The sequence below is a fragment of the Bos javanicus genome, chromosome 19 (genome assembly GCF_032452875.1).
Source record: "Bos javanicus breed banteng chromosome 19, ARS-OSU_banteng_1.0, whole genome shotgun sequence".
In the NCBI taxonomy this organism is placed as follows: Eukaryota; Metazoa; Chordata; class Mammalia; order Artiodactyla; family Bovidae; genus Bos; species Bos javanicus.
In genome coordinates this window covers 31,886,781-31,914,608 of record NC_083886.1, presented here as the reverse complement: position 1 = coordinate 31,914,608, position 27,828 = coordinate 31,886,781, and the positions used below count along the sequence as shown (strand labels likewise).

At 44.4% G+C, this 27,828-nt stretch overlaps 1 protein-coding gene across 3 annotated transcripts in view; it reads right to left on the bottom strand.

The window, feature by feature from the left end:
• DNAH9 (dynein axonemal heavy chain 9) overlaps positions 1-27,828 on the bottom strand; it is a 285,157-nt gene that overhangs the window by 156,107 nt on the left and 101,222 nt on the right. For all 3 annotated transcript variants that reach the window (XM_061391097.1, XM_061391100.1, XM_061391098.1), the window contains exons 27-34: positions 23,700-23,856; positions 20,934-21,038; positions 16,405-16,562; positions 13,990-14,128; positions 12,633-12,920; positions 9,228-9,438; positions 3,464-3,591; positions 641-749 (exon numbers count right to left, since the gene is read on the bottom strand). In XM_061391097.1, the coding sequence (XP_061247081.1) occupies positions 641-749; positions 3,464-3,591; positions 9,228-9,438; positions 12,633-12,920; positions 13,990-14,128; positions 16,405-16,562; positions 20,934-21,038; positions 23,700-23,856 (1,295 nt within the window). The remainder of the gene's footprint in view (positions 1-640; positions 750-3,463; positions 3,592-9,227; positions 9,439-12,632; positions 12,921-13,989; positions 14,129-16,404; positions 16,563-20,933; positions 21,039-23,699; positions 23,857-27,828) is intronic.

Below are 27,828 nucleotides of genomic sequence, written 5' to 3'. Positions count from 1 at the left end.
AAAGGATATTGTTTAGTTGCTCAGTTGTGTCTGGCTCTTTTGTGACCCCATGGACTGTATCCTGCCAAGCTCCTCTGTCCATGGAATTCTCCAGACAAGAATACTGGAGTGGGTTGCCATTTCCTCCTCCAATGGATCTTCCTGATCCAAGGATCAAACCCATGTCTCCTGCATTGGCAAGCAGAATCTTTATCACTGAGCCACCAGAGAAGCCTGTCAAAAGGACAAGTCCATGTCCTAACCAGGAAAGTTTAGGTGTAAAGTCATTTTGCATCAAGATATAGTGAGAACTGGTAATGCTCAATCATCTTCACTAGCCTCCATGGAAGCTAGAACTGGCCTGAAAGTAGCCTAATTCGAGGCATTTCTGTGCAGAAGACAGCAGTTGTCCAGCTCAGGGGCTATTCCTCTTTCTGTCACTGTAAACATTTCTGAATTGAGAAACTCACATGATCCTGGCTGTAGAGCACTGGCTCACTTTCATGGGTACGGATTAGGGCTGAGGATTAGGCCAGAGTTTTGGATGGTCAATGTCTGACTCCTGCTTGGAGCTTTGGTCAGAGCCAGCGAAACAGGTATTGCTAGAGGCACCTGTTTTCAGCTGAGTAGGTATGCGGCTGTTCCCTCTCGTGGTCCATACCTGCTCTGGAGACAGTGGCTGGCGTGGCCGTGTGCAGGTGGCTGATCTCAAAGAGAAGCCTCATGGTTGGATTCAGAGGGATCCTCTCGTTGCTTGCCAGGGTCAGCACCTGGACACGGGGGAGGGGTGCAGCAGGCAGGGAGGAGTTAGGGTGTGAGACCAGCTCAGGGGAGTTTGGCTTTTATTCCTGATAGGCATTACAATTATAAGTATCTTTGAAAGTTTCTACAAAGTCCTCTGTCTCTCCTTCGGTAGCTTCTTGATCACCATCCCTGTGTACTGAGTCAGGAAATAAGCTGTCTGAAAAGTTTAAGTGATGTCAGTGATTTGAATGAACTGGACCATATTGATGCTTTTGAACTGAGGTGCTGGAGAAGACTCTTGAGAGTCCCTTGGACAGCAAGGAGATCAAACCAGTCAATTCTAAAGGAAATCAGTTCTGAATATTCACTGGAAGGACTGATGCTGAAGCTGAAACTCCAGTACTTTGGCCACCTGATGTGAAGAGCCTGCTGCTGCTGCTGCTAAGTCGCTTCAGTTGTGTCTGACTCTGTGCGACCCTAGAGACGGCAGCCCACCAGGCTCCCCTGTCCCTGGGATTCTCCAGGCAAGAACAGTGGAGTGGGTTGCCATTTCCTTCTCCAATGCATGAAAGTGAAAAGTGAAAGTGAAGTCGCTCAGTCGTGTCCAACTCCTAGCAACCCCATGGACTGCAGCCTACCAGGCTCCTCCGTCCATGGGATTTTCCAGGCAAGAGTACTGGAGTGGGGTGCCATTGCCTTCTCCGGTGAAGAGCCTACTCATTGGAGAATACCCTGATCCTGGGAAAGATTGAGGGCAGGAGGAGAAGGAGGTGACAGAGGATGAGATGGTCAGATGGCATCACTGACTCAATGGACATGAGTTTGAGCAAGCTCTAGGAGATAGTGAAGGACAGGGAAGCCTGGCATACTCCAGTTCATGGGGTCTCAAAGAGTCACACATGACTTAGTGAATGAACAATAACAACAACAGACCATATTAAAAAAAAATTGATAATTAAAGGAAAAGAGCTCAGGTTTCATGTAACTACTGTTTCTTTTAAAGGGCTCCCTCTGGAAGAGTATGTTCCGTACATGTTCAAGCCACCGTAAAACCTCTAATCTGGGTGTGCTTTCCAAACAAGTTAAGTGCTCCCAACTTTACAGCCTCTTTATGCGCAGTCAGTTTTCAATGTTTATAAAAAAATAAAATAAAGATTGACCACCACTGAGGACACTTGACAGGCTCAGAATGTTTCTGATCATCAGTTTCCTTTATTTATAAACAAACAAAAATCCCTTTTAGAAAAAAGATTTGAATAAATGATTTAAGATTCTTTGCAGCTCTATATACTGAATTGATCTACATGTGGAAGATTCTAAAGGAAATTACAACAATGCTAAAAACACGGGAGTGATGGCATGGCTCTAAGATAACTGTAAGTTATTGTATGGGATGAATCAGTTCTGAGACACCTGTTAAAGATGAAGTGAGAGTGAAAGTCACTCAGTTGTGTCCAACTCCTGCGACCCCATGGACTGTGGCCTGCCAGGCTCCTCTGTCCATGGGATTTTCCAGGCAAGAATACTGGAGTGGGTTGCCATTTACGGGTAGCTGAAATCAGGATCTTGAAGAGTTATCTGCATCCTGTCCTCACCGGAGTGCTATTTACAACAGCCAAGAGGTGGAAGCAACCTACGTGTCTGTCAGTGGATGAATGGATAAAGAAGATGCCACACACACACACAGAATGGAACGCTATTCAGCCATAAGAAGAAGGAAATCCTGTTGTCTGTGACAGCATGGATGGCCTGGAGAGCATTATGGCACATGAAATGTCAGACAGAGAAAGGCAAACAATAGATAATCTCACTTATTTATGGAATCTTAAAAAAAACAACTCAGAGAGTAAACTGGTGGTTGCCAGGGATGGGAGTATTGGGTGGTTATAAGATGTTATAAGTTATAAGATGAATAAGTAATGTAAGACATGGTGACTGTAGTTAACAATATTGTACTGTGTACTTGAAAGCTGCTGAAAGAATAGATCTTAGTACCATCTTTCTAGATTTCATATGCATGAGTTAATATACGATATTTGTCTTTCTCTTTCTGACTTACTTTACTCTGTGTAATAGGCTCTAGGTCCATCTACCTCATTAGGACTGACTCAAATGCATTCTTTTTTATAGCCAAGTAATATTCCATTGCATATATGTATCACAGTTTCTGTTTCCATTCATCTTGTCAGTGGACATCTAGATTGCTTCCAGGTCCCAGCTATTGTAAAAAGTGCTGCAGTGAACACTGGTGTATATGCATCTCTTTCAATTATGGTTTTCTCAGGGTATATGCCCAGTAGTGGGATTGTTGGGTCATAGGGTAGTTCTACTTCTGGTTTTTTGTTTTTTTTTTTTAAGGAATTTCCATACTGTACTTCAATTTAAGAAAATTTAAAAAGAATAGATATTAGAAGTTCTCACCAGGCACACACAAAGGTAATTATGGGAGGTGATGGAATTGTCAACTAACCTTATTGTGGTAATCATTTTGCAATATACAAGTATTTCAAATCATCAGGTTGTATACCTTAAATGTACACAATGTTTTATATCAATTATAACAATGTTATATGTTGACTCTATCTCAATAAAGCCCCCCCCCCCAAATTTTAAAAGACACCAGTAATAATTCCTTACTCAGAGCCAGCCCTACTGTGCAATCCAGGCTTTCAAATGTGCCTGGGGAGCTGGTTTCACTCATGATTGGGGATGACATGGGGCTCCTCTTCCCCCTTGGTACCTTGTTATCATCCATGACAGTGTTCAGAGACTCGATCCACATCGGGTCAATGTCACCATCCAGTAAAATCCATTTGGGCCCATCATGGGTGATGTTGGCAAGCTCCCGCATGATAGAAGAGAACAGTCCTAAGAGGAACCACAGATGTCTCCATTTCCAGGTCACCATCAATCTTCTTTCTCTTAACACAAACTTTCCCTATCAGCTACAACCTTCAGAAGGAGGTGTACACGGGAAATTCAGGTCAGAACTGGGCTTTTCTCCTACTCTACCAAAAATCTGATCATGCCCAAGGTTCTGCTCTTTCTGTGCTCCAATCTGAATTTTTATGAGAATGACAACAACAGATGTCATCAGCAAAAGCAACAATGACATCAACAAAACTAGAAGAAAACATGATGGTCCCAGTTTGTTTTCTTTTTCATTGGAGAAAAATTGCTTTACAATGTTGTGTTGGTTTCTGTCATACTACAATGCAAATCAACTATAATTACATATATTTATCCCCTTCTACCTGGTGGCCCAATGGTAAAGAATCCACCTGTCAATGCAGGAGCCACAGGTTCAATCCCTGGGTCAGGAAGATCCCCTGGAGAAGGAAATGGTCCAAGGTTTTAAAGTGACAAGGGACTGAGCAAATCATTTCAACAGGCAACTGCGACATGATGGAATTACATGAAACCTTCTTAGGTAAGTTTCATTCTTTGAAACTGCGGCCAGGAAAATCTTGCCAAACCCAGGCTTTGAGAGGAGGCCTGATGTGATTTTAGTTGGCATTACATGAAATTTATATCTTAATTTGGATCGAATTGATTTTTTATAATACTAAGCCTTCCCAGTCAATAATATGGTATGTCTTTTCATTTGTTCAAATATTGTTTTATGTTCCTTAATAAATTTTTACAGCATTTTCAATGTATCTCTTTGGCTAAAGGTATTCCTAAGCATTTGTTTTTATTGTTATTGTGAATGGAATTTTTTCCCCTGTATTTTCAGTTTTAGTTGGCTACTGTTAGTACAGAGATAAGCTTCTAAATTTGGTGTACTTCACTTTATACTGAGTTATCTTTAATGCTTTTTCTTACTGATTCTAGTGATTTTTCAATAATGTCTTGAATTTTCTAGATATAAAGCTGTACAATCACCAAACTAATAATTGTCTTTTTCTTCCAGTTTATAGCACGGATTCCATTTTATTGTTTTAACTGCATTTTCTAGACTTCCACAGGCAAAACAGAATAATAATGTTGGTAATAGATCTCTTTGGTTTATTCTTAATTTTAATGGAAGTTGGGCTATTCTTTTTGGTTCTGCACAAAAGTTGGTATCAAAATTGTTTTGGCTTCACAAAATGAAATAAGAGGTGTGCTTTTTATGATTTTGGAATTATCTTTTCTTAACTCAGCTACTATTTAAAAACTTTTCATTTCATTAGTTTACTTTTTCTACTTCTCATTGAGTAAATTTTGTTAAAATTATATTTGGTTAGGGAATCATCTATTTCAGTTTTTCAAATATGTATGATCTAATTGTGTCTCTTTTAATCTTGTCTATATCTACTGTTATATCTTCTTTCTAACTCCTTATCTTGTCTACTTTTACTCTCTCTTACCCCCATTAATCATGCTCACAATGGACTTATCGGTCTTTACAAAGAACCGATATTTATATTTATTTATCCTTCCTATACTTTTTTGTTCCTTCCCACTAATTTCAGCTTTTATTTGCATTAGTTTCTTCCCATCTTTCTTCAGGTTTAGTTTATTACTTTTTGAATAATTTATTAAGATGGATACTGATTTCCTTTTTTTCTGGCCTATCTTCTGTAATAATGAGAGTTTAGAAATTTTCATTATTGGCTTTAGATGTGTCCCAGAGGTCTCTGTATAAACATTCTTTATTTTGCTTCCAAGAAGGATTACAATTAAATTTTCCCATTAATCCAGGAGCTCGGTATTTCTTGACTGCAAGTAATAAAATTATTTTTGGTCATTTTCTTGCTATTTGTTTCTAATTCTATTATATTAGTATCCAACAAAGTGGCCTGAAAAATAGATACTTTTGAATTTATTACAATTTCTTCTGTGCCCAGCTAAACTTTAAATTTTTGGAAATGTTCCACGAACCTATCAAGAAAGGAATATTTTCTATTTACAAGACGCAAAGTTCTATATCTTTGTGTTACATTGTGTTTGATGATGCATTTCCTAATTCTTTTTTTCCTATACTTATTTTTCTGTCTATTGAATCTTTCTAATATTGAAAAATATGTATTATATGCTGCTGCTGCTGCTGCTAAGTTGCTTCAATCGTGTCCGACTCTGTGCGACCCTATAGACAGCAGCCCACCAGGCTCTGCTGTCCCTGGGATTCTCCAGGCAAGAACACTGGAGTGGGTTGCCATTTCCTTCTCCAATGCATGAAAGTGAAAAGTGAAAGTGAAGTCGCTCAGTCGTGTCCGACTCTTAGTGACCCCATTGACTGCAACCTACCAGGCTCCCCCATCCATGGGATTTTCCAGGCAAGAGTACTGGAGTAGGTTGCCATTGCCTTCTCCAAGTATTAATATAAACCACTGTATTTCTATTTTTATCAAATTCTTAAAATTTTTGAAAAGTTATATTCCATTTACTTGGAAGATCTCTTGTTTAGGGAACATAGATTTATGATTATTATAAACTTTTGTATATTTCTCCATATTTAATGAGTATATTTAATAAAACTTTAAAATTCTCACATTTTAAAATTTGAATTATATTATGTGAGCTTAAATTTAAGGTGGAAGAAGTATCTAAGACTAGCAAAGAAATTACAGAAAAGTATTAAGGAGGGATTTACCTCATCAGACAGGAAAATGATAGAAAATGATAATAATTAAGATAGAACAACATTAGTACAGGATTAGATATAGGTGATGGAACAGAATAGAAAACCCAGAATCAGATGTCAATACAATTTTCCCTTTCAATATGCGAATTTCAAGTCTGTGCATTCAACCAGCCATAGATTGAAAATATTCGGGGAAAAAAAAAACAATTCTAGAAATTTCCCCAAACCAAAACTTGAATTTGCCATACTCTAGCAACTATTTCTAGCATAGTCTAGCAACATGCATATTCTAGCAACAATAGTAATGGCAACCCACTCCAGTGTTCTTACCTGGAGAATCCCAGGGACGGAGAAGCCTGGTAGGCTGCAGTCCATGGGGTCGCACAGAGTCGGACATGACTGAAGCGACTTAGCAGCAGCAGCAACTATTTACACAGCATTTACACTGTTTTTGCAACTATTTACACAGCATTTACATTGTGTCAGGTGTTATAAATAGTCTAGAGATAATTTAAAGTTTACAGGAGGAATATGTATAGGATAAAGCAAATACTACTCCATTTTATATGAGATCTTGAGCATCTGTGGATTTTAGTGTCTGCAGGAGTTCCTGGAACCAAAATCCCAGGGATACCAAAGGAAAACTGCACATGTGAAAAGCTGGAATTTAGATTCAGAGATAAAGGATACTTTACTTAATAAATGGAGATTTCACAGTCAATTATCCATCTGGGAGGAAATAAAGCTGATTCTCTACCTCACCTCATACTTTGTGATCATTCGGGTCTGACTATGTGCAGCCCCATGGACTGTAGCCCACCAGGCTCCTCTGTCTGTGGGATTTTCCAGGCAAGAATACTAGAGTAGGTTGCCATTTCCTATTCCAGGGGATCTTCCTGACCCAGGGGTCAAACCTGCATCTCCTGCATTGGCAAGTGGGTTCTTTACCGCTGTGCCACCTGGGAAGCCCAGATAAGCCCCAAAATAAACTTCAGATGAGTAAAAAATGTTAATGTGAAAAGAATCTTTAAGTCCAAATTTATGATATTATGCTCTAAAATTAGAAAGAGTCATAAACTAAATAGGAATCCCAGATGCTAAAAAGACTAGACAGACATAATTTCCTTTTATAAAGTACATGGTAAACATGTCATGAAGTATCTGTAGACAAATGGAAGACAGATCAAAACCATTAGTGGTGCATATAACAGATAAAAGTTTAATGTCTTTGATGTATTAAAAAAAAAAACTTACACACTGATAAGAATATAATAAGGAGGAATAAAATTACAAAAGAGCCAATTAATAAGACCGCTAAGAAGGAAAAGATGCTAAGCCTCATTAATAGTGAAATAAAAATTAGAGAGGCTACTCATTAAGTCCCATTTTTCAAGGCCTCTGATGGAAGACCCTAAATTAGAGGAATCCAGGCATATCACTTTGCTGACACAGGTCTGTATAGTCAAAGTTATGGTTTTTCCAGTAGTTAAATATGGATGTGAGAGTTGGACTATAAAGAAAGCTGAGTGCCAAAGATTCGATGCTTTCGAATTGTGGTGCTGGAGAAGACTCTTAAGAGTCCTTTGGCCATCAAGGAGATAAAACCAGTCAATCCTAAAATAAATCAACCCTGAATACTCATTGGAAGGGCTGATGCTGAAGCTGAAGCTATAATACTTTGGTCACCTGATGCAAAGAGCTGACTCATTGGAAAAGACCCTGATTCTGGGAAAGATTGAGAGCAGGAAGAGAAGGGGGCGACAGAGGATGAGACAGTTGGATGGCATCATTGACTCAATGCACAAGAGTTTGAGCAAACTCTGGGAGATAGTGAAGGACAGGAAGCCTGGTGTGCTATATAGTCCATGGGGTTGCAAAGAGTCGGACACAACTGAGCCAGTGAACAACAACAGGCAGTATACCCTGATGTAGTCACTGGGATGTTAGGCGGGACCTGAGATGACCACATTCAGGAAGCCACACTGCTTTTGGAAAGAGATCTGATCAGCTTGTGGAGAGTTTTCTCCATTTTCTTTTCTGCTCTCTCCCAGTGACAGGATACCCTTTCAACACCTGTCACAATTTTCAATTCTCAGAAGGCGACGCTGGGGTCAGCCCCAAGTGAGCATGGGTTTGGGACAATCTGAATCACTGTAGAAGGGACCAGCTCCTTGGCTCCAGGAACTCTTGCAGACACTAAAAACCCATGGATGTTCAAGATCTCATATAAAAGGGAGCAGTGTTTGTATTACCCTGTACACTCGCACACATGCATATGTGCTCAGTCGCTAAGTCCTGTCCCACTCTTTGCGACCCCATGGACTGCAGCCGGCCAGGCTCCTCTGTCCATGGGACACTCCAGGCGAGGATACTGGAGTGGGCTGCCATTTCCTTTTTCAGATGATTTTCCCGACACAAGGATTGAACCCCTGCCTCCTGCAGTGCAGGCGGATTCTTTATCACGGAGCCACCTGGGACGCCCCATCCTATACACATCTTCCTGTGGTCCCAGGATGCTCCTGAGATGAGTCTTCTGTAGCAGCCTCCCCATCGCTCCTGGGGTGGTACTGACAGGGAGGTACCCTCTGTGGGACGCTAGACTGCCTGCTCCTTTGGGAATGAGAGGTGGGCTTCCCTGCCTGACCCATGTCACACCCTCTGCCAGGCAATGTGGGAACCCCATGACTTGCAGTCCACAATCATGGAACTGCAGCTGAGAAGGCCTGCCTGGTTTATTCTCTCTATGAGCTGAAAAATCCCCAAGGAGAGAAAATACCCCAATGGATGATGCTCCTCTCCAAGCCAAAATCAGTTTCTTTGATTCTTTTCACCTCCTCCCACCCCAAACTGATCAGCTCGGCTTTCCCTCCTCCGCACCCTCCCCACTGCCTTCTCATCAGCCCAAGTAGCTAAGACAGAAGCATCCTGCCCTTACCGTCCTTCCATTCTCGTGTGGCTGGATTGATGATGCCAAAGAGCTCATCGTTGGTGACCGCTTTGGGGTTGAGGTCGGTCCAGACAGGGCGGCGTTTCATGATCTGGTAGGTCTTGTGCAAGGACCTCAGCACCTGCGACTTGCCAGTTCCTGCACTGCCCACCACGAACACGGAGTGCCGCACTGCCAAGAGCTCCTCCAGCTGGACCACCTGGGAGACACAGAATCCGGCCAGAGGGACCGCTTGTCACTCACCCACATCCCCACCACTCCCCTGTGAGCCCGACTGATGCCTGAAGTGAGACCTGAGGTCAACACAGGAAGGGTTACTCCCCCCAGGATAAAATGGAGTCCTAAATGTGGGGCAACATGATTCGTTTATTCACTTATTCATCATGTGAGTAATTATTAGTAACCACTAAGTGCTAGAGAGTGTGTCTGGTGAGAGAGATTCAGAGATGACTCTCCAGCCCTTCCTGATCTCATAGTCTGATAGAGAAGCAAGTCATATTGACAAACTGCTATAATGTAAGGAGATAATTGAGATGTGGGTTCAATCCCTGTGTCAGGAAGATCCCTTGGAGGAGAAAATGGCAACCCACTCCAACATTCTTGCCTGGAGAATCCCATGGACAGAAGAGCCTGGTGGGCTGCAGTCTAGGGGTTGCAAAGAGTCCGACATAACTGAGTACATGCACACATGCAAGAAGGGCATAACTGCTACGGCTGATGTATTTACTAAATGCTGTGAAAAGAGACTGTTGTTGCTGTTCAGTAGCCAAGTCACGTCTGACTTTTTGCAACCCCAAGAACTGCAGCACACCAGGCTTCCCTGTCCCTCACCATCTCCTGGAGCTTGCCCAAATTCACATCCTTTGCATTGGTGATGCCATCCAACCAGCTGGTCTTCTGCCTCCCTCTTCTCCTCCTGCCTTCAATCTTTCCCAGCATCAGGATCTTTTCCAATGAGTTGGCTTTTCACATTAGGTGGCCTAAGTATTGGAGCTTCAGCATCAGTCTTTCCAATGAATATTCAGGGTTGATTTCCTTTAGGATTGACTGGTTGATCTCCTTGCTGTCCAAGGGACTGTCAAGAGTCTTCTCTAGCACTACAATTTGAAAGCATCAGCCCACCCCTGGAAGAGGGAATGGCAACGCACTGCAGTATTCTCGCCATGAGAACCCCGTGAACATGGACATTATGGCAACAGATAGAAAGAAACAGTAGATTTTATATAGATAAAGGGAATATGAAAGGCTTCACAGGGGATGGGGCATTTGAACTGGGGCTTCAAGGGTGGGTAGGAGTTTGCCAAGAAGATGAATGGGAAGGATATTCCAGGCAGAGGAAACAGCACAAAGGCTTGTGGTGTGACAGAGCATGATGTGGTTGACCAGATGGCTTGATGAGGCTGGCGTCAAGGAGCTCTTTGGGGGACAGTGGTCACATGGGAGGCATCATCACTCTTGATGTAGTTTGCCTTCAGGCTCACCTTTTTACACTCTTGTATGCTTACTGGAATGAAAATGTGATCCTGTCACTGTCATCAGGTTGTCCTTTCAGTGGTTCTCCTAAGTTTCGGTGATGAAATCCCAAATCCTTACACTGGTTTATAAGGCCCTGTTGCAATCTGGCCCAAATCAGCTTCTAATTTTGTCTCTCATCCCTCAACACACACACATACCAGGTAGATGACTGCCTGAAGCTCTTCAGTGATTCTCTTTCCCATTTATATGCCTTGTCTACTTTTGAGGTCCTTTTCCTTAGAGACCATGGAAATGCTGCCTTGATTTGGGTTAACTGCTTTCTAGGTCTGCTGACAGTGACAATTCAAAGACTTCCCTTATTTGATTCTTGAATTTTTGAATCCCATGACACTTGTTTTTCATCCATGTTTTGTTGTAGTATGTTCTCAAATAGCTTAATCAAATAGGATGCCTGTGTAATATTAATAAAATCTGTAACTCCTTGAAAATATCTGATAATCTGGCACATAATGGAGTTTTGAGATTGTTTCACCTCAGAATCTGAAGGAATGGTTTCCTTGTCCAGTACTATCTGATATTGTTGGTGAGAGGTTCTGACATCATCCTGAATTTCATTCCTTCGTGGGTCACCTGTACACCTCAATCCATCACCCAGCCACAAAACCTTCATTTTTTCCTCTTGACCCTTGACTTCTGAAATCCCATTATAATGTGTCTTAACGTTCCCCCTTCCTGGCTGTTTTCACTTCTCTTCCTCATTCCCTGCCCTCCTTCACTACCTGCTCTGAGCCCAGAGCTGCTCCGAGGTTCTGCTTGGCAGACTGGAGGCCTCCTGGCTCCTCGTCCCCTGAGCCCTTTCTACACCTGCAACCCCCTCTGCTCTGCTTGATTTGTCAGTCTTCTTCCATCCTCTCTCCATCTTTCCAGAAATTTACTGTTATATCTCCTTCCCAGTTTTCACACTTCCATGGGACTATTCCTTTTCTTCCCAAGTTAATATTATCACTTTTAAAAGACTGCAGGATGCCTTCTCAAACCAGAGCTTTTTGATGAAATAACACATTGCTGAGTTTTTAGGGCTTTGGGTACAATATTCTGTACATTTTGAGTGAAAGTGGTAGTCACTCAGTCGTGTCCAACTCTTTATGACCCTGGAGCCCGTGGACGTAGCCCTGCAGGCCCTTCTGTCCATGGGATTCTCCAGGCAAGAATACTGGACTGGGCAGCCACTCCCTTCTCCAGGGGTTCTTCCCGATCCAGGGATCAAACCTGGGCCTCCTGCACTACAGGCAAATTCTTTACCATCTGAGCCACCAGGGAAGCCTTCTTTGCCCTAAGTGTTATTTTTGCTGAATACTTTTGCAGAAAGTAACGTCTCTGAGACGCATCAATGTTATTATGGTGCATGAAGTAATTCACGGGAAAGGAACACGATATAACAGAGCCTGTGTCTCATTCCTCTGTGAGAATGTGAACCCCCGATGGTAGGGGCTCTGTCCCTCTCTTGCATTCCTATGACACATTCCACACTGTGGGTGTCCCTCTAAAGAGCTGTTGCTGTTGTTTAGTTGCTCAGTCACGCCTGACTCTTTGAGATCCCATGGACTGTAGTCCGCCAGGCTCCTCTGTCCAGGGGATTTCCCAGGCAAGAATGTTGGAGACAGTTTCTATTTCCTCTTCCAGGGGATCTTCCTGACCCAGGGATCCATCCCGCATCTCTTGCATTGTAGGCAGATTCTTTACCCCTGAGCCACCAGGGAAGCCCCTGTAAAGAGCTAGTGAAGTCAACTGAGTTTTTGCAGTCGATGAATATCTGTACATTGAGAGCAGCCCTTTGGGTTAAGGACGAAGTATAACCCATTGTCAAAGAAAAGAATTAAGAGACAAATCTCGAGAGGGAGGAAAAACCCCATGTACCTTGAGCACAAAGTTGTCCTCAGCCTGGAGTTTCAGCTCCACCACCGCCTTCCTAACCAGGGCTTCGAAGTGGAGATCTCTCCTCCGAGGGACATCCAGGGCAGGGAACAGGTCCCCGATCAGGCCCAGGAACACTGGCATGTCATCAGTCACGATCTTGGGGACGTTGAAATCTCGCAGCGAGCGCATCAGGACTTGATCCTCAGGCCGGTCAGGGTCTCCTCGCTTCAGGGATCCGGCCACCACCAGCACAGACTTGATGGCCCTCAGGCCCCAGTCATAGTGATCCTGGGGGAAGGGGGCTGCTGAGACTAGAGATGCTGGAACTCGGGACCCACAGGCTCAGGCTCGTGTCAGCAGAATGAGATATCATGTCACTACTAGGTCGCTTGGGAGGTCAAGGTGGGGGCAAAAGAAAAGATCTACGACATAGCAGATGAAGATTCCAGGTTCCTAGTTCCTGGTCTGGCCTGGAAAGAAGCCACATTTAAGGGCCAGAAACAAAGAGTACTGGGGTGCCATTTGATGTCTGACTCTCTCTCCCCAGTTTTCTTCATGTTCCTTCAGGCAGAGACCGCTCCCTCCAAGGGCTTTCACTGGCCATGCAATGTTTCTTATGGGACACTGGTAGTCTACGAGGTGTTACTAAGCATTTATTAAAAAATGGAGCGCTACGGCCAAACAGGTTTATTTTTTAAATGCTGGGCTAAGCTAAGCTAAATTTTTAGTTAATAAAAAACATGTATCTTTATTATCTTAGCTAAGATAATAAACATGTATCTTTATTACAGAAGTTTCCTTGTTATAGTTTATTTATAGAAGTATCTTTATTATAGAAGTCTGCAGAGCTTTGAATATGCTTAGATAGGCACAGTGACTATCTACTATGAAACTGAAAAACTGAAAGTCCCTCAGTCGCGTCTGACTCTTTGCAACCCCATGGACTGTATAGTCTATGGAATTCTCCAGGCCAGAATCCTGGAGTGGGCAGCCTTTCCCTTATCCAGGGGATCCTTCCCAAACCAGGGATCAAACCCAGGTCTCCCGTATTGCAGGCGGATTCTTTACCAGCTGAGCCACAAGGAAAGCCCAAGAATACTGGAGTGGGTAGCCTATCCCTTCGCCAGCAGATCTTCCCGACCCAGGAATTTAACTGGGGTCTCCTGCACTGCAGGCAGATTCTTTACCAACTGAGCTATGAGGGAAGCCCATAGAGGGAAGTCTGATAAGTGGCTCAGACAGTAAAGAATCTATTATGAGAAGGTGCTATGTCTCCCTAATACCCCAACTCCAGAATCTATCCAGAGCTGGGAATATCACACTTGAGTGGTCACCTGGTGTAACCAGGGAGGGTTACCTGTTTAGAGAGAAGCTCTTTGCACAGCTGGTAAAGGGTGATGAACTTCCTGGCTAATAACCGTGCCTCGATGAATCCTTCGGCCACCAGCATGATTTCACAGATCAACTCAAAGTCCGGGACAACCATTGCACAAGGCCTGTGAGAGGGAGACATAGGGCTGACTGGGTCCCCAGCCACGCCTGGACAGGAGCTTGTGAGACAAGAGACACTGGCTGAGATCATAGATGAAGGCATGTGTGAGGGTGGAAACTGAGACCTTGCCAATGATTTCATCGAAGATTTTCAATGTTAAAATGAATTAATAAGGGTAAACAGGGAGTGGACTTGCCCGCTCAAGGTGATGGATGATGTGATCAGATGGGAACAGAGTTGGAGCTATGACTCAAGTCTTAAAGCTAAGTTTAGTGTGCCTTACACAAGGCACAGATTAGTGAAGCCTGAGTAATTAGCAGATTACAGGTTAGTAATTAGCCCCAAGTTATCACAGATTTGGGGCTACTGTTGAGGAACCGAGTCTCTCTAATCTGTCTAGTTTTCATCCTGAAACTTGTCTTCTCCAAGTCCAGACCCTCAGAGATTATTCTACACTTATTTGCATACAAATGCCAACGCCCAATGCCAAGAGCTGAAGTCAGTACCTGTTAACCCCAACTTGCCACAAAATGAGAAATAGAATACCAAAGGGAAATTTTATCTGTATATAAGAACTTACTGTGACTTTTCCTTCTACTTCTAGTAACATTTTATTTTATGGTTATTTCATTTTTAAAGAATTTCTTTCCCTTGTATTTCTTTTCTTTTTTTTAAAGTCTGTATTGAATTTGTTACAACATTGCTTCTGTTTTATGCTTTGGTTTTTTGGCCATGAGGCACATGGAATCTCAGCTCCCTGACCAGGGATTGAATCCCACCGACTGCATTAGAAGGCGAAGTCTCAACCACTGGACTGCTGGACAAGTCCCTACGCTGTGCTGTGCTTGGTCGCTTCAGTTGCGTCCGACTCTGCAACACTATGGACTGTGGCCTGTCAGGCTCCTCTGTCCATGAGATTCTCCAGGCAAGAACACTGGAGTGGGTTGTCGTACCCCCTTCCAGGGGATCTTCTTGACTCAGGGATCAAACCCATGTTTCTTACATCTCCTGCATTGGTGGGGGTTCTTTACCATTAATGCCACCTGGGAAGTCCAGAGAAGTCCCTACAATTACTTAATTTTAAAATTATGAGGTATGTAATAGGAGCTTAGAGTAGTTATGTGTCTTTATTGCATTTCTCTATAAGGAAAGCTACGACAAACCTAGATGGTGTATGAAAAAGGAGAGACTTAACTTTGCTGACAAAGGTCTGTATGGTCAAAGCTCTGGTTTTTTGTAGTCACGTATGTATGTGAGAGTTGGACCATAAAGAAGAGTGACTGGTGAAGAACTGATGCTTTTGAACTGTGGTGCAGGAAAACACTCTTGAGAGTCCCTTGGACTGCAAGGAGATCCAACTAGTCAATCCTAAAGGAAATCAGTCCTGAATATTCATTGGGAGGACTGATGCTGAAGTTGAAATTCCAGTACTTTGGTCACCTGATGGGAAGAACTAACTCATTAGAAAAGACCCTGATGCTGGGAAAGACTGAAGGCAAAATGAGGAGAGGGCAGCAGAATGTGAGATGGTTGGATGGCATCACTGATTCAATGGACATGGATTTGAGCAAACTCCAGGAGATAGCGGAGGACAGAGAAGCTTGGCACGCTGCAGTCCGTGCGGTTGCAAAGAGTTGGACACGACTGAGCGACTGAACAACAACCATGCATCATTTCCAGGAGTGTCACTCGGCACTACTGTTTGTGGAAAGCGACTTGGCAATGTGTGTCGAGAGCCTTAAAAATGTTTCTCCCTGTTAACTCAGTGATTCCATTTCTGGGAACCTAGCCAAAGAAAATAATCATGCATACAAAAAAACTACTTATGTATATTTTATCATGATGAATAAATTTATTTTAAATGTCAGAAACAGTCTTAACGTTTAACTACAGGGGACTTGCTAACTATATTGCGGACCATGCACTTGATAGAATAAAACACAGTCATGAAATGAGATTTCTTAAGAATATTTAACAGAAGAAGAAACTATTTATGATAGGATTGTGACAAACTATGAAATTAAAGAACAATGCCAAACTGTGTGTAGACCACAAACATACACTACAAATGCATAAATTCTATGCCTGTAAAGAAGAACAGAACACAATTCGGCAAAAAAATCATTGTACTGCTGATGGCATTAAATGTGTTTTATATAATCTACTTTTTAATATATGTTCTACATTTCTTCTAGCATATATGTCATATGTTTTCAGTGGAAAGAATAAAGAAGCTTGTCTCTGGGGTCCTTGTATGCCCAGGGCAGAGTGAATGCTCACCTGAACAGAGCCTTGAGGTTTTCGGGCAGCTCTGTACGACCAGCGTAGCCTGGGTTCATGGTGATGAAGATGCCCACAGATGGGTTCAAGCTAATCTCCTCTCCAAGGAAGTTGAACCGCTGCTTCTTGTCTCGAATTGCATCTTGAATGCTTTTTACCTGGTGAACAAGTCATGGGAAAACGCCCCCTCTGTGTTCCAGGGGTCGGATGGTGGCTAAGGCTGGGATCCCAGGGTCACACTGAAGGACAGGCCTAAGGCCTGAGCCCTGGACCCTTTACTAATGGGCACTGAGTGCGTGTCTAAAGGATCTGGCTGCCCCTAGCCCCATGCCCATGCCTATCACGTGGTGCCTAAAAGGTTGGAGATGGACAGCTCTGAACACTGGTTCCCTCCCCCCATACTGACTGCTGTCCTGAGCACAGTTTTGGATTAAGTCGTGGGATCCCCACCAGGATCCTTTGAGGGGAGCTCTTTACTATCATCATCCTCTTTCTCTGTAAAGAATTGGATGCACCGAAAGGGGAGTAGTTTGCTGAGCCCTCCACAGCTGCTCAGTGCTGGTATCTGCATCAGAATCCAGATCTGTGGATTCTGGAGCCTGGGCTCTCAGCTACTACAAGATGGAAAGAAGGAACACCAGGACCTACTGCCCGGGCTTGCTCTAAGGAATAAGTGAAATAAAGTCCACAAGGAGTTTAGCACACACACAAAAATGCTCAACAACAGCAACTAACATGGAAACTGTTAACCTGTCCTCCATCGCTGCCGTGTGGTCCTTATCTGGTCTTAACTCTCTCAGCTCCTCCCCCATCTACATTTCTACAACAGACCTGGAAAGCACAGGTGAGTCCAGCAGGGATGGAGTGTCTGGTGAGGAGAGGAAAGAGCCACAGTGGAAAGGGAGGCTGGGCCAGATGCCCAGGGGCCAGTCATGTCTTTCTAAAGAGATTAGAGTTTTTCTTAAATGTGGTCTGGAGCCAGAGGGGATTTACGCTGAAGCTTGACCTGGTCAGATGTAGATTCTAGATCATTCTTAGAGCAGTGAAGCAGAGACAGAAATGAAATTCACCTATTTATTTCCACACCTGCTGCTTTGGGAAAATGTGTGCAAAAATGATCAGCAGCAGAAGGAGGGAAGGCAAAAGGGCCTCTCTTGTCCAGCCAGGCCCTAGGACATCTGCAGAACTGGGAAGTCGGGGCCGGTGAAAGGTTTTGAGTGAACCTCATGTGTATCAGCTGTGCTCAGGTGTTTAGAACAGTCAAGGGTTCTGTGGAGGTTGGGCTGCAGGGATGTGTGTCTGAATATGTGTGCGAGAGAGAGACAGAGAGCAAAACAGCTGGAGTGTATATAAGAGAGAAGGAGAGGGGAAGAGTTGGACTATAAATATCAGAGAGACAGAGAGCTGGGCCATATACCAGAGGGAGAAGCAAAGGGAGAGAAACAGAGCTGATCAGAAACAAAGGAGAGAGAGAGAGAGAAAGAGGCTCAGAGTGAAATAACTGGAGTGTGTATAAGACAGGAGAGAGGAACAGCTGGATCATAAACAAGACAGAGACAGAGACAGAGGAGAGGCGGAGAGAGAATCAGAACTGGAACACTTATGAAAGAGAGAGAGAGACAGACAGCTGGACCAGAGAGACAGACACACAGACAGACGGAGACAGAGACAGGAAGAGGGGCTGGAGGAAGCGGACCATCCCCCACAGGTGAGGATGTTAGTGTCCAGAAGGGCGGTTTCTGCCAGAACACCCAGCGGTTCCACAACTGGGATTCAGCTTCTTTCCCAAGTGAAGATCTAATGACAGAATTGCTGAGCTTACAGCAATTAGCTTGAGACTGAAACTTCTTCTCCATGCACAGAATGTCCATGCATCCTGGCCGAGGTGGCCTCCAAAGCCCGGCACGCTGGCCCAACAGCCCAGACTCTGCTGGTTCCCATGGCGCTCACAGCACCACTCTGCCCTGGGGCCCCTCTCCTCCCTCATCGCCCAGTGAGGGATGTGGGGTGAAACTATCACAACAATGTGAACCAGCTATACCCCAATACAAAATTAAAAAATCAAAATCAAAAACCCTGCCTGGCTCACTCCATGCTTCTCTCTGTAGGGGCAGATTGAAGTCTGCTTTCTTTGGGAAGTGCAACCCATTCATCACATTTTACATTTTAAAAAATGTTTCTGTGTTTTTACTTTAGACCTTAGGCCCACTCCAGTGTTCTTGCCTGGAGAATCCCAGGGACGGGGGAACCTGGTGGGCTGCTGTCTATGGGGTCGCACAGAGTCGGACACGACTGAAGCGACTTAGCAGCAGTAGCAGGCTCCTCTATAAACGGTGTTTCATGGGAGCTCCCCTAGCTCTGAGACACTAGCATCTATTTGTTCAGCGCGTTAATTTTTGAAACACTGCTGTGCTGGGTTCTAGAGCCCCTGCTAGCTGCTCTGCTGTGTCTAACCGCTTCCAGCCACAGCCCAGAACACAGTCAGGGCTTGAATCTGATCAGGGAGCATGGAGGGGACCCAGGCTGGAGGCGCAGGGTAATGGCTGGCCCATATAACCCAAAGCCTTGGGAGCTGATTGCAACAGTAGTGGCAAAATTCCAGAAAAAAGGAAAGTAGTATCTTATATGTTTAAAAAATAATTGTTCTTGGAATTGCTTTACCTTTCCCAGTTGGATACGTAATTCTGCTTAACCAATCTGACAGAGAAATGAAAATTTCCACCCATGAGGACACTGAGGCATGCTCACTTTTGTAGAAGTTACTGGGAAGAGGGACATGGACATGTGAGGAGCGGAGAGGAGGAGAGGGGAGGGTGGGGGAACTGTCACAGCTGCTGTGGCTTCTGCACCAACATGCCAACCTGGATTGCGGCGTGAACACAGTGCAATTTTCCCCTCTGGGGTCTATGATTTTAAACAGTAGCAACTCAGCTTTTGCCCAGGTGGTTGTCAGACCACTTTCTTGAGAATGTGTCCTTAGATATATTCCTGGATGAGAATGTGAAAGCATCAGGGAATTCCAGGCTGAATTGATTTCATTTAACTCCAGAAGCAAAAGGCAACTGATCTTGGAGACCTCATTACTGCCCTTGTGTTGGGCAGTTTCAAAATTAGGCAAATTCAGTATCTGTCTGTTCTACACTGGGACAGTGGCTGCTGGGCACTGCCTCATTAGTTAGGATGCTAAGTTTGCTAAGACAGCCAGACCTGGGCCCGCTGAGAAGGAGTGAAGGGTGTAGAGGAGACCAGAGAGACTAGGGAGTAGACCCTTCTTCCCTGTCCTGTGTGTTCCAACCTTCTACTTTCTTCAACCCATTTCCTTCAGGGTTCAAGTAATAATGAGAGTAATCATCATCACCACCACTCCACCATCACCACCACCACCATGGTCGTCACCACCCTTATTGTCACCACCATCACCTCGACCGCCACCACCACCATCATCACCATTATCAGCAGCAGCAGCATCACCACCATCATCCATCATCACCCTTATCATCGCCACCACCATCACCATCATCACCATCACCATCATCATCACCATGACCACAACCACCACTATCACCATCACTATCACCACCATCACCATCACCGTCACCACCACCACCACCATCACCATTATCATCATCAGCATCACCACCATCATCCATCATCACCCTTATCATCGCCACCACCATCACCATCATCACCACTATCACCATCATCATCACCATGACCACAACCACCATTATCACCATGACTATCACCACCATCACCATCATGTCAGAGACTGACATTTATTGTGTGCCCACTATGTGTAGGGCTTTAAGTTAACTCATTCCATAATTATTACAACCAGATCGAGTAGGTACTATTATTAACTCCCTTTACAGATGTGGAGTTTGAGATATTGACTTGCCCAAGGGCACATGGCTAGTAAGTGGCAGGACAAGAAGTGAACACTGGCAGTGTGGTTTCAGAGCTGACACACATAACCACTTCTCCCCACCTTGTCTGGCTAACTCTACAAGAACCTGCTTCTTTCACAATCCCAGCTATATGTGGAACTTGGTCATATAATCTCTGGAGCCCAAGGCAAACCCTCTGCTGACTTTGGTCTATCTGTCTCTCACTGCTCCCCTTTTGTCCCCTGACTCCTTGCAGGGACACATGGAGACAGCCTGTTGGTAACCTCTAGTACTAGGTGCTGTGTTGGGCCACCACGGGTCTGAGTATTCATGACAGACAGTTCCGTGCCTTTTCTAAGGAGCTGGGCTCTGCCATCTTGCTGAGCCTTTCCTCATCCCCAAGAAACAGGTGCATGGATGTTCTTTCTTCCCATTTTACAGAAAAGGAAATGGAGAATCAAGGCCAGTAAATGTATGGGTAGGGCCCTGTGGATACCGTGTGCTGCACCCATGCCTGATTTAAGCAGATAGAAGAAATGCAACAGGGGGAAGGGTGAGGAGAGGGTGAAATCAAGAGGATGCAGAAGTCCTCAGTGCTTGGCATGAAGACCACATGTTCCCATCAACTTTTGCCCCCTGTACCTGCACCGCCACCACTGACAAGACCTCCACAGAGATTCGATTAAACTCATCAAAACAGCCCCAGGCACCAGACTGAGCAAGGCCCTTGTAGATGTTGCCGCAAGACTGCAAAGAGATGTACAGAGATTAAATTACCATCCGTGCTAGGCTTACCATTACATGTCTAAGTATTGATAATTTTCTATCCCCTTTATTATAGAACTCCAGGTTCCTTAAAGACCACTGGTTAGAAACTGGTCAATCCTAAAAAAAAAAATCAATCTTTAGTATTCATTGGAAGGACTGATGTTGAAGCTGAAGCTCCAATACTTTGGCCATCTTATGGGAAGAGCCAACTCATTGGAAAAGACTCTGATGCTGGGAAAGATTGAAGGCAGGAGGAGAAGGGGACAACAGAGGATGAGATGGTTGGATGGCATTATTGACTCAATGGACATGAGTTTGAGCAAACTCCAAGAGATGGTGAAGGACAGGGAAGCCTGGCGTGCTGCAGTCGATGGGGTCGCAAAGAGTCAGACATGACCAGCAACTGAACAACAACAACAACTATTGCATACATCTAATCTATATATCTCTCTGCATGCATGCTAAGTCACTTCAGTTATGTCCAACTCTTTGCGACCCCATGGACTGTAGCCTGCCAGGCTTCTCTGTCCACGGGATTCTCCAGGCAAGCATACTGGAGTGTGTTGCCATGACCTCCTCCAGGGATCTTCCCCACCCAGGGATGGAACCCACGTCTCTTACATCTCTGCATTGGCAGGCGGGTTCTTTACCAGTAGTGCCAGCTGGGAAGCACCAATCTCTCTATCATTTATTTATTGATCAATCAATCATCTATTGCTCCATTTCCATTTATCTATCTGCCCATCACTCCATTCTCTATCTGAATAGCTGAACAAGAAAGGGAAGAGGGGGTTTGACACTGCTTAGTGAGGCTGCTTGGTTACAAAGGATGTCTGGTGTCCAGGAAGTGGTCACCTTACTTTTGCTGTGTCCCACTACAGCTATACTTACTGTTCTTGCTCTGATCTGTGTCTGGACTAGACACACATGGCTGAACTTTCTCATGGTTCAAACAAATTGAGGGCAGACTCGTCCTTTCATCCCGTACTCTTAGAGGAATTGGTGGGGTCAGAGTTCAGTAATCAAGTTTTGAAAGGACTGAGTAAAATGACCTTAGTGACCTCTGACCATGGAGCCAACTCATCTCTTCCTGTTTCCCATGTTAGGTGTGACTTTAAGAAATATGCCTTTCCTTCTTCAGTCAATATCCAAGGTCTTCCATGTCTAAGTGTGTCCTCCAGAATGTTCCTCTTGGGAGAGTATGTTTATCTCAGAAATGCTGCCATTGTTTAACTCTAGAAGAATCTAGAAAGTTTATTCCTAAAGCTTAGCTTGTTTCTTTAAAGGGAGAAAAATATTTCTTCTTCCAGCCTGGCTTAAAGAGAAACGTTATCTTTATGAGTTCATCAATAAAAGCAACCATATTAAAATTTAGTGCGTAGACTATGGGAGCATAGCTATTTTGGGCCTGAATCCTCATTTTGTCTGCTTTCTGTGAGAAAACATGGTGCTACAGGATTCTGCAACTCTGTGCAGCAAAATTTTATATACAAGAGAAATGATTAAAGTTGCAGCAGATCAATCTCATTTAAAGAGTTCTGTATGGGGTAACTGCAAGTGCTATCTTGCAGTTTCTAAAACTATCTTAAAATTGAATTTATTTTGCAATCAATGTATCACATCATTTATACCTATAAATATTTGATCTATTTAATGTAATTATTTTCTTTTTCTGCCCTAAATTTATTTAAATGCCATCCTATTTTCAAAAGGGACTTATGGCAGTCTACAAAAATACACACAATGAAAAAAAAATGAGACAGTGAGATAACCTATTATTATGCTTTTATAACAAAGAATCTATGTAAGGTCTAGCTGTAAGCAGAATGTTGCTAAGAGGTGACCTAACGGTTGTCTTGTTTCCCTTGCCTTTCTTTATGACACAGCGCCTGGAATACATTTGATATTAAAATAATGTAAAAATGAAGTGTGCCTGAATGAAGAATATTAGCCTTGCTCTTGTCTTTTATGTGTCTCTTGCTAAGAACAGAGGTTACTGCGACTTCCCTGGTGGTCCAGGGGTTAAGATTCTGCTTTCCAATGCAGGGGACGGGAGCTCCATCTCTAGTCAGGGAACTAAGATCCCACACGCTGCATGCAACCACAGCAAGAAAAGCCCACGTGCTGCAACTAAGACCCAGTGCAGCCAAAAATTAAAGAAAAAAAGAATAGAGGTTACTCTAGTCTGTCTTCAGAAGCCAAATCTGCCCTTGTAGAGTATTGTGCCCTTGAGAAATTCTGGAAAAATGCCCACTTTTACAGAAGAGCACATCTATGGCTTTTAAGTGAAGACTTTCATATCAACCACTTATGAGCCTTTCTGTGGTTCTGGGTCAAGTAGTGAATTTAGGCCTTTGGACATATGTTCAGCTTCCTCATTCTACACATGATGGAAGGAAGGTCCCAGAGGGTACGTCACCCATCTGTGGCTGCAGAGCTCATTAGAGGAAGTGGATTCCATGGTGGTGAGGTTTAACAGGAGGTCACTCAGCTCCCAGGGCCAAGGGTCCCCATGTCTCCTGTGGAGAAGCAGAGACCTCCTGGTCTGGGTCTCTGAGCTTGGCCAGAGCGGCATGGATAAAGCTGATCAATGGTGTGGGCCACCACCTAGCCCCAGCCCCTCCAAGGCTGGGCCTGTACCTTGTAATCCATCTGCTCGGAGCAGTTAAACACGTAGACCATGACGCCCAGCGCCCGGCCCAGGTCCTTGGTGGTCTCTGTCTTGCCTGTGCCTGCAGGTCCTGCTGGAGCCCCGCTCATGGTCAGGTGCAGGGCCTGGGTGAGGGTGATGTAACACCTGCCAAACACAGAAAGGTGGAGGAGGTTGGTCCTAGTGAGACAGGACTGAGGTTCAAGGCCACAAGAGGCTTGACACAGCTTCTGTAAAGGAAAGCTCAGACCCCACCAGTCTGCTCCCCTCTGTGCTGTGGGAGGAGGTTTCTAAAGGGCACCTTCCTGACTGTCTTGACCTTCCCCTCGCTTATTTCTCTAGCTCACTTCTCACCGTCCTTCCCACTGCCCCACCCCAAGTACTCTTAAGTTCATTTGTGAAGAGGTATTCTCACTTGCTTAGCACTATGGTCTGAATGTTAGTGTCTCTGCTAAATCCATATGTTGAGACCATATCTTAACTCCCCAAAGATTGTGGTATTAGGAGGCAGGGTTTTCAGGAGATGATTAGGTCATAAAGGTGAAGTCCTCATGAATGGACTTCGTGCCCTAATAAAGGGATCCCGAACAATCCTTTGTCCCTTCTACCATGTGCATACAAGTCCCTGTGTCCCTGTCCTTTAAGATAAATGGCTTTTGCTTTAGTCTCCCAGGTCTCCCCTGAGCCTCAAAGAGCTGACTCAAGAGTTAATGACAAGGGACTTCCCTGGTGGTCCAGTGGCTAAGACTCCATGCTCCCAAAGCAGGGCGCCCGAGTTCCATCCCTGGTCAGGGAGCTAGATCCCACATGCTGCACCTAAGAGTTCAAATGCCCAAACTAAAAGATCCTGCAAAGACTTACGCAGGAATATTCAAAGCAGCAATATTTGTAACAATAAGAAACTGGAAATAACTCAGGTGTCCATCAACCATGAATGGATAAACAAAATGCAATATATCTGCACAATGGAATGCTATTTAACAAAGTAGTGGAATCAAGTACTGACACATACAACATGCATGAACCTTAAAAACATTAAAATGAAGGAAGTCAGATGCAAAAGATCCCATACTATTCCATTTATGAAATGTCTACAAGACACAGAGATAGCACATCAGGGGCTGCCGAGGGAGGGTGATGGGAGTGAGCTGTGATTGCAAACAGGGTGGCAGCAATATTCTAAAGCTAAATTGTGATCTCGGCTGCACAAGTCTAAGAATTCACTAGAAGTCATTGATTTGTACACTTGTAATGGGTGTCTTACTTTAAGACATGTAAATTGTATCTCAACAGAGCTTTTAAAACTGTGGCATTGGCTTTTTTAATACCTAGAAAATCAATACAGAAGCTCTCAACCTGCAGTGTAGATGGGGGGTGGGGCTGTCTGAGGAAAGGGGTGTCTCTGAAATGAACTCTTTGGTTCTGAATCTGATGCTAGAGTTGACCAGAATCTCTGACTTAACACTTTTCTCACCAGATGGTGACTGCACCTCCACTGCCACCAAAATTGCTTTGAAAAGCTTTGAAGTTCCTGAATTCTCCTTTAATTCAGTGTGAAATTCCCATAGCTACTTCAGCCTTTGACAAAGAAACCCAGGAAGGCAGTCTGCCCAGGTGGAGAGAATATGCAGAATTGCTATTCTACCTGGAGTTCTCCTGTGTAATGGGGTGAGGAGGGGATGGGCGGGCTGCCTTTAACCCCTGGGGAGCTGGGCTCATGCAACTGAATCACGTTGTTATTCTGTTGTTGTTTAGTCACCAAGTCACATCCAACTCTTTGCGAATTCATAGACCGTAGCCCTCCAGGTTCCTCTGTCCACGGGATTCCCCAGGCAAGAATACAGGAGTGGGTTGTCATTTCTTTCTCCAGAGGATCTTCCCGACCCAGGAGTCGAGCTCATGTCCTCAGCACTGCAGATTTTTTTTGCCACTGAGCCTTAGGGGAAACCCTACAGCTCCTGATCTGTGAGGTGGGCCAGAAGGTGAGGTGAGTCAGAAAGTGAAAGTGTTCATTTCTGAGTCATATCTGACCCTTTGTGACCCCATGGACTGTGGCCTGCCAGGCTCCTCTGCCCATGGGATTCTCCAGGTAAGAGTACTGGAGTGGGTTGCCATGCTCTCCCCTCCAGGGAATCTTCCCGACCCAGGGGTCCAACCCAAGTCTCCTGCACTGCAGGCAGATTCTTTACTGAGCCACAAGGGAAGGCAGGTCAGGGTTAAGGTGAAAAGCTAGGTCCCACCTCACCTTCCTCAGTCACTGTGATCACTTGGCAACGCTTCTCTCCAACACTGATAGCTACATCCTCAGAGTTCTATGTGCAGCCTTAACCAAACCTGTGCTCTTAGGCTGAGCTCTGCCTCCACACTGACCCCAAGGCCTTCCATCTCGCCAGTCTCAGGCTTCTTCCTGAGGCTTCACCCAGACCTTTGAGGGCCTGCTGTAGCCCTGAGTATCCCCAGGATGAAAGGCAACTGCCTGGACAGGGGAATCCTGGCCCCCAGCCAACTCTCCCAACCTTTTACTGTCCCACGGCTGCCTCTTCTTCTCAGCTAGGGGGCAACTCAGACCTCATCTCGCTGCAGCAGCAAAGCTCTCAAGGAATCTGAGAGCCCAGAAGAACAAGATTCCACAAAAACAGAATTCTCAAGGAAACTCAAGAATCTCCCAAAAGAAATACTCAGATCTGGGTGTCAATCTCCTTTTGAGCATCTACTGAGCTTCTGAGTATCTCTAGAAGAAGCACTTGGGGGGAAATGCCAAAATACATACATACATGTGTGTGTGTATGTGTGTGTATATATATATCAGAGAAGGCAATGGGACACAACTGAGTGACTTCACTTTCACTTTTCACTTTCATGCATTGGAGAAGGAAATGGCAACCCACTCCAGTGTTCTTGCCTGGAGAATCCCAGGGATGGGGGAGCCTGGTGGGCTGCCATCTATGGGGTCACACAGAGTTGGACATGACTGACGCAACTTAGCAGCAGCATGTATATATATATATATATATATATATATATATATATATATATATGCAATTGCTCATATATATTATGGGCAATTATATATATAATTGCCCATAATAACAGGAACTCTGGAGCTGGAAGGAATTTCTGAGATCAACTAATCCAATCCCCTTAAATCACAGATGGATAGATTGAGATTTGTGGGTTTCCCAGATGGCTCAGTGGTAAAGAATCCACCTACCAATGCAGGAAACATAGGAGACATGGGTTTGATCCCTGGGTAGGGAAGATTCCCCTAGAGGAGGAAATGGCAACCCACTCCAGTATTCTTGCCTGGAGAATCCCATGGACAGAGGAACCTGGTGGGCTGCAGTCTGTGGGGTCACAAAGAGTCGGACATGACTGAGCAGGCACGCACAATGCAAAGAGACTGAGGTTAAGGGAGGGAAGGTGGGCTGTCTAAGGAGTTCTAGTAACCAAGGCAGGGGCAGTGGGCCTTTAGCTTGGGCCATGAGGAAAACACAAAGAAAGGAAAGAGTATTCCTCTCCTCTGTATGTGTTGGGAGGGGTGGGGGGCACTGGCATTACGGTTGGGCCACTGAGCCAGCAGGATGTCCTATTCTTTGGGACACACACTCCTCCTCCAAGATTCGGTCTGCAGTCTCATTAGACTGTCCATCTCTTTAAATGTCTAAGTCGCTGCTTCAATCTGCTCCTGTTTCCTACTGAGAGGGTAGGTCACGCTGTTGTGGTTCGAGGCAAGGACTCAGGAGTCAGACATACTAACTTCAAAGCTTGCCTCTACTACAAAGCCTTTGTGAAATCCACCCAGGTTAATAAACTTTGGTGCCTTTGAAAAAATGTATCATTGGGGGTCTATCATACAGGATTTTCTTTGCACAAAGGAATTTAGATAGATCTGCTGCCTCAAAAACAACTGCAGAGACTTCCCTGGTGGTCCAGTAGATTAAGACTTTGCCTTTCAAAGCAAGAAGGTGTGAGTTTGTTCCCTGGTCAGGGAGTTGAGATCCTACATGTTTCTTGGCCAAAACACCGAAACATAAAAAGACCAGAAGTGATATTGTAAGAAATTCAATAAAGACTTTAAAAATGGTCCACAGTTGAAAAACAAACTTTAAAAATAAACAA